The sequence below is a fragment of the Gopherus evgoodei genome, unplaced genomic scaffold (genome assembly GCF_007399415.2).
Source record: "Gopherus evgoodei ecotype Sinaloan lineage unplaced genomic scaffold, rGopEvg1_v1.p scaffold_52_arrow_ctg1, whole genome shotgun sequence".
NCBI classification, from domain to species: Eukaryota; Metazoa; Chordata; order Testudines; family Testudinidae; genus Gopherus; species Gopherus evgoodei.
Genome location: NW_022060073.1, coordinates 942,040 through 961,692, shown reverse-complemented (window position 1 = coordinate 961,692; position 19,653 = coordinate 942,040). Strand labels below are relative to the sequence as shown.

Sequence of the window (19,653 nt, the reverse complement as noted above, 5' to 3'; positions counted from 1 at the left end):
CACACAGCATCAGAAGTCCTTAGATGAGCATAGAGAAGTGAAGGTTAAAGCATAGACCATAGCATAGACCATTCTGGTTAAATAAGAGCCCCCAGCCAAGCCCCCAATCCATGTTCCATTGGGTCAGTGATTGCTGGGTGTCAGTGTCCTGGTGACCAGATTTGCCATTGTCTTATCAGATTCTCCAGTGATGTGGGATCGGCCTTGGCCAGTCCTTTTTAATGACTCATTCAGTCTCAAACAGCTAGGCGACATTCATGCCTATGTTTTTTAGCCCACCCTGACAGCAAATAGTCCCTGCACTGGGTAGCCATGTGAAATATAGGGGAAACTGAGGCACACACAGGCCTCATAAAAATATTAAAGAAATTCCACTTTCCCACAGTGGGTAAGTTGGACAGGAAGCTTATCAGAGGGGGCTGGTTTTCCCCTAGCAAGGCTCAAATTCACTAGAGGGCTGGAGCTTCTTGCGTCATTGTAAGACTATCTTCAGCCTCAACTAAAATTCTGTCACTTATGAAAAATTCACTAGTATTGGGAAAACACTGTGGGGTGGAGGAATTCTGTGGGGATAGTGCTGGAGGGCTGAGTGATATCTGTGGTGACTTGCTGGGGACAGTGTTAGGGGGAACAGGGATACCTGGGGTGAATTGCTGAGGGGATAGCATTTGGGAGCAGGCAGAAGGGGATGATGGTGAATTACTGGAAGTATAGCATTTCTGGAAGTGGAAGGCTATCTGTGGTGAGTCACTGAGGAAAGAGGTCCATAGATATGACTCATCCTGATATAATGAGGCAAAAGGTGGTAGTGTGTCTGCACTATTTCCCCCACCCGCCTTGAGAGATCAATGATGAAACAAAAGCCAGCCACGGTTTACAGATGATGATCCCGGCAACCCCCTTTCTGTGAGTGCTGTCAGAGGGGATGGGGGTGACATCCTCAATTCGCCCAGTCATTGTTAGGTGGATTTTTCAGTTCAGTAAAACTAGCTGGATTGAGCTGACTTGATTGAGAAGAACACCTTTTTTAGTCTAAACAAGACCCCAGGAAAGCGACAGTGAAACTGGGCAGTAGTTCTGGTTTCATTATTGAAGTCCTGCAGCTCCTCTTTCAGGGACAGTGAAGGAATTGTGTAGCGCTCCTAAAATAGAAGGGGAAGGAAAAGCTAGGTTGATTGGGGGAAGCAGCCACAACTGGGGCCATGCCCCATCAGGCCACAGCTGGCCCTATAAAGAGGGCTGGGGGCCAGAAGCCAGACAGTCTTCTCTAGCTGTAGAGGGAGATGGGCCTGGCTGCTGGGGAGTGAGAGAAGGTACCTGGAGTGGAGCAGGGCTGGGGGAAGGCTATGGGAGCTGGGGCGCTCCAGCCTGGAAAGCCCCAGGCTGTGGCCTGGCAGAAGACCAAGGGGGTACTGGGGGGTTGCAGATGGCAGTCCAGGGTAGGCAAAGGCAGCAGGTCCAAACCAACCTTACCTGTGATCAGTGGCTTATACTGCTGTCTGCCCCAGGGTGTGGGGGCTAGATAGTGACTGGCAATAGCCCATGACTGAGGCAAGGTGGGGATAGAGGGTTGGGGGTTCCACTGGGAGACCCTGATACTGTGGGGGTATTGTCAGGTGGCAGCACCCCAAAGATGAGGGACATGGGGGCAAGCAGCAAGTGGGACACCAGCCTGCAGAGGGTGCTCTGGAGATGCTAATTCCTGAGATGAGTGCGAGGTGCTGCAGGGGTGAGTCCTGCATCACTACAAATTGATTAAAATCGTCCAGCCTGTGTTATGAAGGAGGTTAGTGGGGATGATCAGATGGTCCTGTCTGGCCTTAAAATCTATGATTAATAGGAAAACTGAGAGAAATCAGATGCAGAAAAGCTTCCATTATCCTTTAGGGGCCAGTGCAATCTATTGGTTGTTTTCTAATTCATGAGCCAGTCCTAGTTCTAAATGTTCCCATCATTGGAGATCCCTGACCTCTCCCTGAGACACAAATCTAAGTGAGGAGCTATCTCCCTGCCAGGAGACACTTCCTGGGATTCAGCCAAAATTTCCCCTGTTCATTTCTTCCTATTCCTCCTCCTCCCTGCACTTCTCAGCCTGACATCACCGTCATCTGAGAATGTAGTGGCTTTTTCTGCAGGTTCTTTTATGTGGTTATTGTGTTCCTCTCACCTATTGGCAATGACAGTAGCTCTAAACACAGATCAAAGGTGCTCAGTAATGTCTGGCTGTCTCTGGTTGCTCTTTTCTCATGAAAGCTCATAGAATCATAGACCTTAAGGTCAGAAGGGACCATTACAATCATCTAGTCTGACGTCCTGAACAATGCAGGCCACAGAATCTCACCTACCACTCCTGTATCAAACCTGTGTCTGAGCCACTGAAGTTCTCAAATCATGGGTTAAAGACTTCAAGGTACAGAGAATCTTCCAGCAAATGACCCATGCCCTACACTGCAGAAGAAGGCAAAAAAAAAAAAAAAAAAAAACTAGGGCTTCTGCCAATCTGCCCTGGAGGAAAATTCCTTCCTGATCCAAAATATGGCAATCAGCTAAACCCTGAGCATGTGGGCAAGACTCATCAGCCAGCACCCAGGAAAGAATTCTCTGTAGTAACTCAGATCCCACCCCCATCTAACATCCCATCACAAGCCATTAGGCATATTTACTGTTAGTAGTCAAAGACAAATTAATTGCCAAAATTAGACTTTCCTATCCCCTCCATAAACTGATCAAGCTTAGTCTTGAAGCCAGCTATGTCTTTTGCCCCCACTACTCCCCTTGGAAGCCTGTTCCAAAACTTCACTCCTCTGATGGTTAGAAACTTTTATCTAATTTCAAGTCTAAACTTCCTGATGGCCAGGTCATCCAGATCTTCCTGTATGATATCCCCATTCCTTCTCTGTATTGGCAATACCTCCCAGCTTTGTGTCATCCGCAGATTTGATTAGCACATTCCCACTTTTTGTGCCAAGATCAGTAATAAAAAGATTAAATAAGATTGGTCCCAAAACCAATCCCTGAGGAACTCCACTAGTAACCTCCCTCCAGCCTGACAGTTCACCTTTCAGTATGACCCGTTGTGGTTTCCTGTTTAACCAGTTCCTTATCCATCTCTCATATTGATCCCCATCTTTTCCAATTTAGCTAATAATTCCCCATGTGGAACCGTATCAAATGCCTTACTCAGGAAGAATTGGCAAGGGAGAGTGGTCATTGTGCCTTCTGGGTTGGTTCAGGGTTGTCCAAAGGATCTTATGATCATAGGCTTCTGTCCCTTGTCTCTTACAGTGATGGACATTACAGATATCATCAAGGGAAAATGTGAGAGTGATGAGGACAAGCAGTACTTCATTCCTGTGCACCTGTGAGTAAAGCAGGCATTTATGAGCAGAAAGTAAGGGGGGCTGCAAGGATTGGGGATGAAGGCTGGGGTTAAGACAACTGGGACTTTCTATTCACTAGACAAGAGTTCAGCTGCAAAAAGGGGAACATTTCTGAGTCAACTGACAGTCTCTCTCTCTTGAGTGGGTAGAAGGGTGGGAAGGAAATACTACCCATGGCCAGGAGAGGCTGAGCATAAGAACAAGGGTATACTAAATTAGCTTAAAAGGTGACAAATTCAAAACTGATCAAAGGAAATATCTATCTATCTTTTTGACTTCAGGATAATTAGATTGTGGAACTTATTGCCACAAATGTTACTGTGGCCAAGAATTTAGCAAGATTCAAACAGGAATTGGACATTTATATGGGTAACAAGAATATCCAGAGTTAATACACAAATTTTGTAAGACATATTAAACCTCGTGCTTCAGGGTTTGAACAAATCTCTAACAAAAAGGGTTAGGAGGAGATGTAATGTTGAAGGCATATTATTGCACATCTATTTATTAATTCTTTTGAAACTGCTGGTGCTGGCAGCTGACAGAGATGGGGCTAGATGGATCACGGGCCTGATCCAATTGAGCTATTCCTGTGTTGTTTTTCAAGTGCTTGTGCACATATATTTTTCCATCCTATGCCTGTGTACACCCAGTGCACTCAAGACAGAGATACTTCATGAACAGCATTGTCTGTGGATTCTGGGAACTGTCTGTGTCTTGTGTGCACTCATCCCTCCAGCCTAGGCCATAAAGAGCAGGGCTGCCTGACCCCCTCTGTTTCTTTTCAATGCCTGTGTAACATAGGCATGCCCAGAAGGCATATTACACCTGCATCTGACCAGCTTCTCAATACTTCACCAAAGGAGGGGTTTTGTGTGGTCTTGTCAAAGCTAAGAGCTAGCTGATCATCATGGTGATTGTCAGTTGTTTGTACAGGAAATGTTTTAAGAGAGATGTGAGATGTAAAATGTAGAACATCATCATGTTCCAAAATTGTTGGCAATAAGGTGGGATGGGTCTCAGAGCTAACTCAAGAAAGAGTGAGAACAATCGCTGTCTTCCAACTCAGCCCTGTGTTTACAGTCTGGACCAGATGCAGGTCTGAGCACTTACAAAGACAAAAGAACCCCATGAAAAACTCTGAATAGAGGACCCTCAGGGCTGAGCTCAAGTTAACGTAACACCCTGATTATGAAGAGACAAATAGTTTGGGACTGTATAGAAGAAGAAGGGGTACAAGGTGTTATCTATGATTCTACCAGAAGATGATTTCTTTTTGTCTTCTGACTCTGGGAGCAGCAGTGAGGGCTCTCTGGTGCCATGTTCAGATTAGTCACGTTCTATAACTCTGGGCATGACTTCAGAATGGAATTGTACCATTCTAGACAGAGATCCCTTTCTAGGTATATTAATTCTCGGGGACCCCCTTGTTGGCCTCTGGTACTGTATGGGCACCTTGGGATATTGCCTACTACACCAGAACTGCCTCAGTACACAGTTGAGGCCTCAGTCTCCTCAACCCCAATTGACTTAAGAAGTTCCCTCCACCAACCTCCCAACTCTCCCAGCTGCCTGTTTCTGAAGTGCAGGCAGAAGATGAGCTTAAGGCTGATCAACACTGGATCCCAGCTCCCATTTCATCCTCATCCCCTGATGAGGCAGTTGCTCCTGACCCTAGACCACCTATACCAGAGGACTATAAAGCATTCCAGGAGCTAATGAGAACAATAGCCACAACATTGGAGCTGCTGTTAGAGGTTGTTCAGGAGAACCTGTAAGGATTTGTGGGACTTGAACCTGGATCTGTGGTTTGGCGGTGCTTCCATGCTGCCATGGCAGAGTCACTGTGGGAAGTGCTGCCTGCAGTAGAGTTGACCAACAAGCCCTTCCCATGACCGCTGTTTGGTCCAGACCTACTATGGGACAGAGTAGGCCTATTACTCAGTGAGGAGGGAAAAACACTGCAGAGGATGTGAGGGAGATTCCCACACTTGAGCTGTTCTTTTTAGGTGACAAATCTGAGGAACTGTCCCAGACTGAACTGTCAGTAGAAGAGGATTTTGAACAAATTGATCAATTAAACAATAATAAATCACCAGAACTAGATGGTATTCACCCAAGCGTTTGGAAGGAACTCAAAGATGAAATTACCACTAACTATGGCATGTAACCTATCATTTAAATCAGCTTCTGTGCCAGATGACTGGAGGATCATTAATGTGACACAATTTTTTAAAAAAGGCTCCGCAGGTGTTTTTGGCAATTAAAAGGCTGGTAAGCCTGACTTCAGTACCAAGCAAAGTGGTTGAAACTATAGTAAAGAACAGAATTGTCAGACACATAGATGAACACGATTTGTTGGGGAAGAGTCAACATGTCTTTTGTAAAGGGAAATCATGCCAAACCAGTCTACTAGAATTCTTTAAGGGGTCAAACATGCGGACAAGGGTGATCCAGTGGATATAGTGTACTTGGACTTTCAGAAAGCCTTTGACAAGGTCCCTTACCAAAGGCTCTTAAGCAAAGTAAGCTGTCATGTGATAAGAGGGAGCATCTTCTTATGGATCAGTAACTGGTTAAAAGAGAGGAAACAAAGGGTAGGAATAAATGGTTGCTCTCAGAATGGAGATGATAAATAGTGGTGTCCCCTAGGGGTCTGTCCTGGGACTAATCAACATATTTATAAATGATCTGGAAAAAGGGGGAAACAGTGAAGTGGCAAAATTTGTTGACGATACTAAATTGCTCAAGATAGTTAAGTCCAAAGCAAACTGAAGAGTTACAGAGGGATCTCACTAAACTGGGTGATGGGGCAACTAAATGGCAGATTAAATTCAAAGTTGGTAAATGCAAAGTAATGCACATTGGAAAACACAATCCCAACTATACATAGAAAATGATGGGGTCTAAATTAGCTGTTACCACTCAAGAAAAAGATCTTGGAGTCCTTGTGGGTAGTTCTCTGAAAACATCCACTCAATGTGCAGCAGCAGTAAAAAAAGCAAATAATGTTAGGAACCATAAGGAAGGGATAGATGAGACAGTAAATATCACAATGCCACTATATAAATCCATGATAGCCCACACTTTGAATACTGGGTGAATTTCTGGTCACCCCATCTGAAAAAAGATGTATTGGAATTGGAAAAAATTACAGAGAAGGGCAACAAAAATACTTACGGAAGCTGTTCCATAGCCTTATGAGGAGAGATTAGATCCCCCTGTCGGGAGGCAATCTAGCTGTGGAACTTCTGCATTCAAAACAGCATCACTCTTGAAACCTCACACTTACCAGGGGTGCAGAATGTTCTCGCAGATTCTCAGCAGATAGTTGTGAATTGTAACCAAGTTGTCCCTGAAAAATGAGATAGTGAGGTCAGTTCAGTCTTCTAGAGATGGGAATTTCCTAACATGGACTCACCAGAGACAGTAGGAAATACAGCCTCTCTGTTCAGCCAGAGTCCAGGCTCTGTGACACATACAATTCAGCTACCTGAGGAATCGAAGCTTCTGTATGCTTACCTTGAATCCTGCTGATTTCTGTAGTAATCAGGAAGCCAAAACAAGAACAAGCCAGGATGATTCTTAAAGCCCCGGCATGGCCAAGGCAGTACTGGTATTTGGACTTGCAGACCCTGATGATACAATCTCCATTCACATTACCAGTTCTCCAGGACATAATTTTGCACTCCAATCCAGACAGTCTCTGCCTGATGCTCAGTGGTTGACCATTACAGAGATAATCTGTTAACAGGCAGTTCAGCAAGTACAGATTAGTAGTAGAAAGCATTCCACCGTCTAAGTGGAAGAGGTTCTCCATCTGGATATGCTGGCACAAGTTGTCTCCCTCCATTATGCAAATGCAGGACCTATTGGAACATCTGCTAGAACTCAGTCCTGTCAACGAGCCCAATAAAGAGCCACCTGGCAGCCATATCGGCTTTTCACCCGTCTATTGAGGATTACTTTATTTTCTACCACCCTGTGGTCAAGAGATTCTTGACTTAATCAGGGTCTACTCATTGGTTAAAGCCCCTTTTTCCCATTGGGACCTTAAAATAGTCTTCTCATTGCTCATGGGACCACATTTTGAGCCTCTAGCCTCCTGTTCCTTATTTCATTTGTTTCCAAGCTGCATTCTTGGTGATGATGCATAGATTCCAAGGCTAGAAGGGACCATTGTGATCAACTAGTCTGACCTCCTGTATAACATAGGCCATAGAATTTCCCCCAAAGAGTTCCTAGAACATATCTTTTAGAAAAATATCTAATTTGATTTTAAAATTGTCAATGAGGGAGAAGCCACCACTACCCTGGGTAAATTGTGCCAATGGTTAATTACGCTCACTGTCAAAAAATATGCCTTATTTCCAGTCTGAATTTGTCTATCTTCAATTTCCAGGCATTGGATTATGTTAGACTTTCCTCTGCTAGATTGAAGAGCCCATTATTAAATATTGTTTGCCAATGTAGATACTTATAGTCTGTAATCAAGTCACCCATTAACTTTCCCTTTAAGTGAAATAGATTGAGGTCCTTGAGTCTGTCACTACAAGGCATGTTTTCTAATCCGTCATTCATTCTTTTGGCTCTTCTCTGACCCCTCTCTAATTTATCAACATTCTTCTTGAAGTGTGGACACCAGAACTGGACAAAATATTGCAGCAGCAGCCGCCCAGTGCCAAATATAGAGGTAAAATAACTTCTCTACTCCTACTCGAGGTTCCTCTGTTCATGCATCCCAGGATCACATTAGCTTTTTTGGACACAGTATCACGTTGGGAGCTGATGCTTACCTTATTATCCACCATGACCCCCCAAATCTTTCAGAGTCACTGCTTCCCAGGGTAGAGTAAATAAGGCCTAATTTTTTTGTTTCTAGATGTATACCTTCCCATCTAGCCATATTAAAATTCATATTTGTTTGCACTCAGTTTACCAAGCAATCCAGATTGCTCTGAATCAGTGACCTGTCCTCTTCATTATTTACCACACCCCCATCTTCTGTGTCATCTGCAAACTTTATCAGTGATGGTTTTATGTTTTCTTCCAGGTCATTGATAACAATATTAAATAGTGTAAGCCCAAGAACCAATCCCCAGGGGACCCTACTAGAAACACACCCGTTTGATGACAATTCTCCTTTACAATTACAATTTGAGACCTATCAGTTAGCCAGTTTTTAATCCATTTAATGTGTGCCATATTAATTTTATCTAGTTTTTAATCAAAATGTCATGTGGTGCCAAGTCAAATACCTTACAGAAGTCTATGTATATTACGTCAACATTACGTTTATAAACCAAGCTTACAATGTCATCAAAAGATGATATCAAGTTAATATGACAGGATCTATTTTCCATAAACCCATGTTGATTGGCATTAATTACATTATTCTCTTTTAATTCTTTATTGAGTCCCATATCAGCCAGTCAATTATCTCGCTTGAGATCAATGTCTGACTGGTGGGCCTATAATTACCCAGGAATTCCATTTACCCTTTTAAAATATTGGCATAACATTAGCTTTCTTCCAGTCTTCTGGAACTTCCCCAGTGTTCCAAAACTTATTGAAAATGAACATTAACGGTCCAGTGAACTCCTCAGCAGCTCTTTTAAGGCTCTTGGGTGTAACTTATCTGGATCTGCGGATTTAAAAATGTCTAACTTTAGTAGCTGCTGTTTAACATCCTCCCAAGATACAGAGTGTTTCATATGATATTACATCATTGATAACATTTGCTATGAGAGTTAGAGAGCTGAAGGCTCTTTTAATGGGTCCCCTGTATACAGTTTTCTATAAGGACAAAGTTTCCTTGCAATTGTGTCCAAAATCTTTGTACATAATGGTATCAGAATTACACCAAACAATCTTCTTTCACAAGTCACTAGGTGTCTAGGAAGGAGTATGGCAGAAAGAGATCTAGGGGTCATAGTGGGCCACAAGCTAAATATGAGTCAACAGTGTGATACTGTTGCAAAAAAAGCAAACGTGATTCTGGGATGCATTAACAGGTGTGTTGTAAACAAGACACGAGAAGTCATTCTTCCGCTTTACTCTGCGCTGGTTAGGCCTCAACTGGAGTATTGTGTCCAGTTCTGGGCACCACATTTCAAGAAAGATGTGGAGAAATTGGAGAGGGTCCAGAGAAGAGCAACAAGAATGATTAAAGGTCTTGAGAACATGACCTATGAAGGAAGGCTGAAGGAATTGGGTTTATTTAGTTTGGAAAAGAGAAGACTGAGAGGGGACATGATAGCAGTTTTCAGGTATCTAAAAGGGTGTCATCAGGAGGAGGGAGAAAACTTGTTCACCTTAGCCTCTAAGGATAGAACAAGAAGCAATGGGCTTAAACTGCAGCAAGGGAGATTTAGGTTGGACATTAGGAAAAAGTTCCTAACTGTCAGGGTAGTTAAACACTGGAATAGATTGCCTAGGGAAGTTGTGGAATCTCCATCTCTGGAGATATTTAAGAGTAGGTTAGATAAATGTCTATTAGAGATGGTCTAGACAGTATTTGGTCCTGCCATGAGGGCAGGGGACTGGACTCGATGACCTCTCGAGGTCCCTTCCAGTCCTAGAGTCTATGAGTCTATGAGTCTATGAGTCACACATCCATAAGGATGATGGGAGGCTTCATACTTCGGATGTCTGCAGGGCCCTATCATTTTACATTGACAGGACTAAACTTTTTAGATCCTCTCCCACATGGTGAGAAGATGAAGAGGCGAGCAGATACTGCCCAGAGGATATCTAACTGGATTTCTTTATGCATACAGATTTGTTACAGCTTTGCAAAGGTCACTCCAGAAAGAGGTACTGCTTATTTTACATGAGCCCAAGCCACCTCAGTGACCTTCCTCAGTAATATCCCTATTATGGCCATTTGCAGAATGGCCATAATGTGGTCCTCTGGTCACAGGATCACACAGCACTATGCAATTCTGTAAGCATCCAGAGCAGAAGCCGACGTTAGAAAGTCTGTTCTTCAATCCATGTTTAAGTGACTTCCAAGTTTCCGTTACCATTGGACTACTGCTTGGGAACCACCTCAAGTAAAATACAGATATGCACAAGCACTCGAAGAAGAAACAGTTACTTACTTGCACAGTAACTTGTTCTTTGAGATGTGTTGTACACATATGTATGTCATGATCCACGCTTCATCCCCACTACTTAGAGTCTAATGCAGTGGTTCTCAAATGTTTGTACTGGTGATCCCTTTCACATAGCAATCCTCTCTGCATGCGACCCCTCTCCTCCTTATAAATTAAAAACACTTTTAAAATATATTTAACACCATTATAAATGCTGGAGCCAAAGCGGGGTTTGAGGTGAAGGCTGACAGCTTGCGCCCCCCCCCATGTAATAACTTTGTGAGTCTCTGAGGGGTCCTGACCCCCAGTTTGAGATCTCTGGTCTAATGTCAGCTGGATTCTGGTATGAAGGAACTTGAGAGGGGGCCAGGGCGACTCTGCTCTTCATGCCCACTGTTGGAGGCATGAGAACAAGCTGTGTGCATATGCCATCAGAATGGGTGCTGATCAGATGTCTCTGGCTCAAGTGCACTGGGTGCACACACCGCTACAGTGGAAGCTAAATGTGCATAATATATCTCACAGAATCACACTCACTGTACGAGTAAATATAGTAACCATTTCTGCACTCACATGCTCCTGTTCCCAGATCCTTTTCTGCAGACAGTCTCCCTCCCTAGCTGGATAGAGCTGAGCCCCTTCCCCCATGTGCTTTTGTTGTGTTTCAGGGTAGCTGCTGAGAATGACTTCCTTCACAGCATGATAAAGAAAGCAGTGGAAGGGAAAGAAATCAACCACAAAGGACAAGGTAAGGGCCTTACACCGCCTCCTCCCACAGCTGGGTGGCCTATCTTAGGGTTTTATCCTGCTGCCCATCCCCACGCTATCTGAACACCTTCCACTTAAATCAGTTGCGACAGTGAAGTGCCTAGTGCAATGAACTGAGTCTCTGGCACTTTTCCTTTTACAGAGTTAACTTTTTTTTAAAGAGGCCTTCGAGAAAGCTGTTCAGTGGTGTAAGAATAGTGCAAGACTGCTCATGAGCCCACGAGGTTATAGGGGCTTAACCAGATATAGTAATGCTCTGGCATTTCACCTGGCGCATAGGGTTGCAATGCCACTCACTCAAATTTGATCCTACCACCGCTCCATCAGACAGAAGTGCAGCTGGGCCAAATGACAGAGGGGTGGTTGGACTAAATTTGAGTGAATGTTCTTGCATCTTGGTGCACGAGGTCACAGCACCACTCAGGTTTGCCTCAACCACACCTTCATCATGACGGAGGAGAGGCTGGGCCAAACCTGAGTGGAGCTGAGACTCCATGTGCCTGGTTGCTATGCCACTCGTCATTCAAATTCAGCCTGTGTTGTGTGAGTGCAGTGCAGGTGATGTAAGCAAGGGGAGTCATTGAGCAGCTTGGACTGGGAGGAGATATCCTAGCCCAGGATGGGAGTGGGGCACCAGGGACAGGGTGGGGGAGGAGAGGGGCCATCAAGAAGTTCATGGAGGCAGTGGGTAAAGGATTGGAGGTGGGGTAAGTGGGGTAGGTTGGGGGCTCTGATGTGGGTAAGCAAAATTGTAGATTTTGCAGTTGGGGAGAGGAGCCCTACCTTATTCCTGCATCAGGGCCCTCTGGGGCTTTGTTACACCACTGAAGCCTGTCTACTGTACATGACTTTCAGAATTAATACACAAAGGCTTTGCAACATTTCCTAAATAGTCAGACTAGTGATGCATCTGATCTCCCCTGGAAGATTGTTCCATAGCTGGATCCCTGTAGTAGAAAATGCTTTGTCCCAGTTCTCACATACTTTGTACTGGCTTTGTGATCTGCATTGTCTCACTGGGAGGGACTTGAGCACAGACTTGATGTGCTCACAACAGACTGAGCCGTGGAGAAGGTGGATAGCTATATTCTGCACAAGATAGAACCTGTGATTCATTGTCACATTCAGCTTCAGATTACAGTAAACCAGCCTGGCGGTGACAAATGCATGCATACAGTAAACCAGCCTGGCAGTGACTGTTGCAAAGTCCATGTCTGGGAGGAAGGGATGAAGTTTCCTAATGAGCTGGAGGGAGATAAGGCATTTTTGGAAATTGATGCTACCTGCTCATCCAAGTTTAGTGAAGAGCCAAACAGGACCTCGAAACTTCACACCACTATGATGCGTGGGAGCTACACACCTTTGCTGGAGACAACATCTCTGAGGCCTGGCTCCTGGAAATGTTTAACATCGTGGAAGCCACTTTCAACATGAGGCCCTGAACAGCATGTCCTAGGACTGTGAAATGGACCCATCTGTGCAGATGTCTACGTTGGGGTGTGGGCTGAGCATCTGGTTGAGCTACTCACTGGACTCTATTTGGGCAAAGTAAATTCCAATTCCTTTTCTCTCATTCCTTTCCAGGGTTCTGGGTGTCTCTGAAAATGCTGTGGGGAGACCTGAGTCAGGTGCGGAAAGATCATCCTCACTTGGTGGATCGCAGCACAGTTGTGGTCCGCAAGTTAGGCTTCCCAGAGATTATCATGCCAGGTGAGTGAAGAAGGCACCTCAGGCTAAGGTTAGCAAGTTTATCCTGATCCATCCTTACCTACTGTCTTCTAAAGTGCTTGTGGCATCGGTCACGAATCCATGCCCCAGCTTTTAAGCAGTCTCTTGGAGGAACCCTTTTTGTGCACCAGCCATGGGCGCTGACTCCATGGGTGCTCTGGGGCTGGAGCACCCATGGGGAAAAATTGGTGGGTGCACCCTGCCCCACTGCCCAGCTTGCCTCTGCCTCCACCTCTTTCCCTGAGCGTGCTGCATGCCCACTTTTCCCCCTAGCTCCCAGTGCTTGCGCTGCAAAACAGCTGTTTTGCGTGGCTGGAGGAGGGGAATGCGGCGCACTCGGGGAAGACACGGGGCTGAGGATTTGGGGAACTGGTCCAATGGGGCAGGGAGGGGGCAGAGTTGGGGAGGGGACTTTGGGGAAGGGGTTGGAATGGGGGTGGGGCAGGGGCAGGGAAAGGATGGAGTCGCAGCAGGGCTGGGGACGGAGGGGTGTGAGCTCCCACTGATGCTGGGGAAAGTTGGTGCCTATGGTGCTAGCTGCTCAAGGGGACCCACAGAGCCTCACCCCCTCCAAGACCGAGCCTCTGACTTCCAGCACTCCTGCTTCACACTGTGAGCACTGCTCAGCAAGTCCAACTGAGGGTATGGCTACACTTACAGTTTTGCAGCACTGGTAGTTACAGCTGTGTTAGTACAGCTGTGTAGGGCCAGCGCTGCAGAGTGGCCACACTTACAGCAACCAGCGCTGCAGTGTGGCCACATTTGCAGCACTTGCAGCGCTGTTGGGAGTGGTGCATTGTGGGCAGCTATCCCACAGAGCACCTTGTCCCATTTTGGCGCTGTGGCTTGTGGGAAGGGGAAGGAAGTGTGCGGGTCTTTCCACTTCCTGTTCCAACGCCCTGTGGTGCTTTGCTACACATTCCGAGCAGTTTGGCGGCATTGTGATCCTGCAGCGTGATTTCTGCGGTTTTTGTTATAAATGGAGCCTGAGCTGCTGAGGACCTTGCTGATGAATGTTGCCAGCACATCACGCATGGCAGTGGAGCTATTCCTTCAGCTGCAAAGTGACAGTGAGGAGTCAGACGATGATATTGAATCACCTGACGGTGAAGACACTAAATTGCTTGTGGCAGCAACAGACGTGCTCAGCACCGTGGAACAGCGCCTTTGGGCTCGGGAAACCAGCACTCAGTGGTGGGATCACATCGTCCTGCAAGCCTGGGATGACGAGCAGTGGCTGCAGAACTTTCGGATGAGAAAAGCCACCTTCATGGCACTGTATGCTGAGCTCGCCCCTACCCTGCGGCGCAGGGACACGAGATTGAGAGCTGCCCTGCCAGTGGAGAAGCGGGTGGCTATTGCAATCTGGAAGCTGGCAACTCCAGACTGCTTCCGATCGGTGGCCAACCAGTTTGGACTGGGAAAGTCTACCGTTGGAATGGTGCTGATGCAAGTTTGCACAGCCATTAATCGCACCCTGCTAAGAAGAACTATGACTCTTGGGAACGTGCAGGACATTGTGGATGGCTTTGCAGAAATGGGTTTCCCTAACTGTGGAGGGGCAATAGATGGGACGCATATTCCTATTCTGTCACCACCCCACCTGGCATCAGAGTACGTTAATTGCAAGGGGTATTTCTCCGTGGTTCTGCAAGCGCTTGTGGATCACCGTGGGCGTTTCACTGACATTTACTCAGGATGGCCTGGAAAGGTGCACGATGCACGCATCTTTCGGAACAGTTCCCTGTTCAGGAGGCTGAGGGCAGGGACTTTTTTCCCAGACCGCAAGATCACAGTAGGGGACGTCGAAATGCCCACTGTGATCCTTGGAGACCCCGCTTACCCCTTAATGCCATGGCTCATGAAACCGTATACAGGGAAGCTTGACAGGAGCAAGGACCGGTTCAACTACAGGCTGAGCCGGTGCAGAATGACTGTGGAGTGTGCTTTTGGCCGTTTGAAAGCCCTTTGGAGGTGTCTTTATGGGAAGCTAGATTTGGGGGAAAGCAGCATCTCCGCTGTTATATCCGCGTGCTGTACCCTCCATAATATTTGTGAAGGGAAGGGTGAAAGATTCAGTGAGGAATGGACCTCCGAGGTTCGACGCCTAGAGGATGAGTTTGCTCAGCCAGAGAGCAGGGCTAATAGGGAGGCCCAGGAAAGGGCTTCAAGGATTAGGGATGCTTTAAGGGAGCAATTTGATGCTGAGAGCCAACAGTAATGTTTGGTGCATTTGATGTGCTTTGCTGTACCTTGGGGTACAATATTTACCACTTCCAGCAATAATATAACATAGTGAAAAAGAAAAAAAATCCTTTATTTAACATACAGTACATAAAAGGCAAGGGGGTTGGGGTGGTGGACTGTACATTCACAGGTTTGAATATGTCCTATTTTGATCACTATTCAATGTCTGCTGCACTTCAGGATTACTATGCTGCAGGGTAATGGGGGTGGAGTGAACAGGGTAAGAATTATAGTTATCAGGGCTGGTAGGTGATCGTACAGGTGTTGGGGGCAGCTGGGGGTAATAAGAAACTGGCTGCTGGAGAAAGTTGTTTTGTGGAAATACTGGGGAACAAGAAAGAGAGCTTTGGGAGGGCTGTGGGTTACAACGGTACATATTTGTCTGCATGGCTACGAGAGACTCGAAAGACTCAGTTTGGCGAGCCAGGAGGCTTATCATCTGCTTTGTGGTTTTTTTGGTAGACAATTCCTTTCTCCTGCTTTCTGTTTGCCTCCATTCATGTACTCTCCGTCTCCATTCATACATTTTCTCTCTCCATTCCTGTGTCTTCCTACTTTCTCTGTTGTAGTGACTCATAACTGATTTGATGAATTCCTCTTTTGATTTTCTTGGATTTCGTCTCAAGTTCTGCAATCTACGTGAGGCCGGTGATCCGGCTGCATTAGTCAAGGTCACTAGAAAAAAGAGAGATAGAACCATGTAATACACAGAGGCTACATTGTTTATTATCACACAGTGAAGGGCTTTTTAGACTTTTGGTGGCATCCTTCTCACATACCTCACGTAACACAGAGAGGGCAGGGAAGCTAAAGTCATGGCGAGCAATGGGGTGAGTGGTTTTCCCCCGAGTTCCCCTTGGGAGTGGGAATTGACCGATGGGTCACTGGGGTTTATCTGCAATGGATACAGGAGGTAGCTGGTGTCCTGAACAGGGGACAGTAGTGAACAGGAAGGTGGTGAGCTGCTGGGGGGAGGGGGGTTGGGCTTTGGTACGCGTTCACGCCGTCCTGCTGGTGGGGGGGGGGGGGGGAACGCACCGCGGTGCTGGATGCCTGCTTGGAGGGGGGTGCATAACACCGGAGCACACCGCGGGACTAGCTACATGCTGGGAGGGGGGTGGGGAACACCGGAGCGCACCGCGGTGCTGGATGCCTGCTTGGAGGGGGGTGCATAACACCGGAGCACACTGCGGGGCTAGCTACGTGCTGGGAGGGGGGTGGGGAACACCGGAGCGCACTGCGGTGCTGGATGCCTGCTTGGAGGGGGGTGCATAACACCGGAGCACACCGCGGGGCTAGCTACATGCTGGGAGGGGGGTGGGGAACACCGGAGCGCACCGCGGTGCTGGATGCCTGCTTGGAGGGGGGTGCATAACACCAGAGCACACCGCGTGGCTGGCTACGTGCTTAGGGGGGGGTAAACAACAGAGCGCAATGGGCTGGGGAAACGCGAACCTAGCGCCCTGCCCTCAAGTATCCCTAAATTCTCAACAGGGTTTCCTACTGCCAGACATATCACTGCTGCGTGTTTCCTGGGAAGAGAGGGAGGGTCTTCTACAGCAATGTGGATACCGCCTTGGCCCCTATGCAGCTTGCCTGTGTGCAGCCATGGTCCCCCCACCCCTCGCTGCACAGTGGATCGGACGAGTTAGCCTGACCGGGACAAGGACCACGGTGGCTCTCCCGATCAACTTGAGAAAGCAAATTGCAAACGCTCTGGCTGCAACTTTTCAAGAGATTACCGAGGCAGATTACAGAGATGTGATAGAGCAAATCAATGGGGCTATTCCACGTTTAGGCATGCATGCAGGCAGCCATAACCCAAACCCTCCTCTCCCAAAACATAAAAATCTGCTTACCCCGAGCACGATCCTCAGTTTCTTCCTCACCATCAACTTCCTGCTGCTGCGACTGGCTAGCCTCCTCCTGGCTTGAGAAGAGCTCCTGGCTGCATGTGTACTGGGACTCCGGGGTGTCTCCCTCCACGCCAGTAGCCTCACTGTCGCCTTCCTCTACACCCTCCCCCACTTCTCCCTGCTCTGAACTCTCCATCGTGGTCCTCGGATTGGCAGTGGGGTCACACCCAAGTATGGCATCCAGCTCCTGGTAAAAACGGCAGGTTGTGGGGGCAGCTCCTGAGCAGCAATTTCCCTCACGAGCTTTGCAGTAAGCACTCCTCAGCTCTTTTATTTTGACCCTGCACTGCAATGCGTCCCATTCATGGCCCCTTCTCATCAAGGACTGCGATATCTGCCCATAGGTATCATAATTTCTCCTTCTGGAGCGCAGCTGTGCTTGCACAGCCTCCTCTCCCCAAACACTTATGAGGTCCTGCAGCTCTGCATTGATCCATGCTGGGGCTCGTTTGGTGCGTGGAGGCATGGTCGCTGATTGATTGATTGATTAATTGCACTCCACACCTGGCTGAGCAAACAGGAAGGGGATTTTTAAAATTCCCGGGGCATTTAAATGAGGGGTCAGGTGAGCCCAGGACAGTGGAGTTTGCATGATTACCAGAGAGGCTTCTAAGGTATGCTGGGATACCTACTTATGCCACGGAGGTCAATAAAAACGCTGGTGGATTTCTACACTTGCTGACCAGCGCTGGATCCTCTACACCCGAGGCTCGACCGGGTGTACAGCCAGCGCTGCAACCAGGGAGTTGCAGCGCTGGCCGTACTGTGCAAGTGTGTACACATCCTAAGTTGCAGCGCTGTAACCCCCTCACCAGCGCTGCAACTCTGTAGTGTAGCCAAGGCCTGAGATAGACTCCTGGCCACTCTTCAGAGATGCATGCAGTAGTTTCCGCAGGAATTGAAATTAGGGGGAGTGTCAGGGGCAATGAGATATATAAAAGAGATATGAATAAAGTAAATGTTTTGTTAGGATAATGCAAATTTAACATAAGGATAATACAAGTTACACATAACAGGTCTAGATTTCTAAAAAATGTATAATTTTTTTAAAATGTATTTAATTTAAATTGACTTTTGAAAAGTAAGCCATCATGGGATAAGAGGGAAGTCCTCTCATGGATCAGTAACTGGTTAAAGTATGGGAAACAAAGGGTAGGAATAAATTATCAGTTTTCAGAATGGAGAGAGGTAAATAGTGGTGTCCACCAGGGGTCTGTTCTGGGCCCAGTCCTATTCAACATATTCATAAATGATCTGGAGAAAGGGGTAAACAATGAGGTGACAACATTTTCAGATGATACAAAACTATTCAAGATAGTTAAGTCCCAGGCAGACTGTGAAGAGTTACAAAGGGATCTCTCAAAACTGGGAGACTGGGCAACAAAATGGCAGATGAAATTCAGTGTTGATAAATGCAAAGTAATGCACATTGTTTTCCAATCTCAACTATACATACAAAATGAAGGAGTCTGAATTAGCTGTTACCACTCAAGAAAGAGATCTTGGGAGTCATTGTGAGTAGTTCTCTGAAAACATCCACTTAATGTGCAGCGGCAGCCAAAAAAGCAAACAGAATGTTGAGAATCATTAAGAAAGGGATAGATAATAAGACAGAAAGTATCATAGTGCCTCTATATAAACCCATGGTACGTATACACCTTGAATACTGTGCAGATCTCGTCACCCCATCCCAAAAGAGAGATATTGGAAATGGAAAAGGTACAGAGATGGGCAACTGAAGTGATTAGGGGTATGAAACAGGAGGAGAAATTAAAATGACTGGGAATTTTAATCTTTAGAAAAGAGATGACTAAGGGGGGATATGATAGAGGTCAATCAGCACAGACTAAGTACAGTTTTACTGACCTTTACTCATACAATAAGAACAACATTTCATTTCCCACCCAACACCCCCTGCATTCAAGTGATTTGTAACCCAACCCCAGCCAAAATCTATCACTTGGGCAACACAGCTCTGTTTGCTGGATACCTAGGTAGATTAGGTGTGAATGTAAATACAGTCTGGTCCTGAAGCCTTTCCCCTCAGCCTCCAGCTCATCACTAGCTGTCAAGGAGAGCTCATTTAGACTTTGCTTACAAATCATCATTTGAAATTATTACGTTGGCCAACATCACTGAAAAGAATGCACTGACATTGTCATAAAAAACAGTTGTATAAGGAAGCTAGTCTATGTTCATACTTTTGAAATCTATTATACTTTTTCAGATTTATGTATTTTATCATACAATGTATATGCTTTTAAAGTGTGTATTAATGTTTCAATTTCAATTCAAATTTCCAAACAGTCACTAAATTGGCATGTTTCAGAGTAGCAGCCGTGTTAGTCTGTATCCGCAGAAAGAACAGGAGTACTTGTGGCACCTTAGAGACTGACACATTTATTTGAGCATGAGCTTTCATGGGCTATAGCCCACTTCATTGGATGCATAGAATGGAACATATAGTGAGGAGATATATATATACATACAGAGAACATGAAAAGGTGGGAGTTGCCC

General features: G+C 46.3%; 1 protein-coding gene across 1 annotated transcript in view; it reads left to right on the top strand.

Moving 5' to 3' along the window:
• LOC115643208 (dedicator of cytokinesis protein 2-like) overlaps positions 1-19,653 on the top strand; it is a 298,187-nt gene that overhangs the window by 38,349 nt on the left and 240,185 nt on the right. The window contains exons 11-13 of the mRNA XM_030547079.1: positions 3,286-3,361; positions 11,146-11,225; positions 12,830-12,955. Coding sequence (XP_030402939.1) covers positions 3,286-3,361; positions 11,146-11,225; positions 12,830-12,955 — 282 coding nt within the window. The remainder of the gene's footprint in view (positions 1-3,285; positions 3,362-11,145; positions 11,226-12,829; positions 12,956-19,653) is intronic.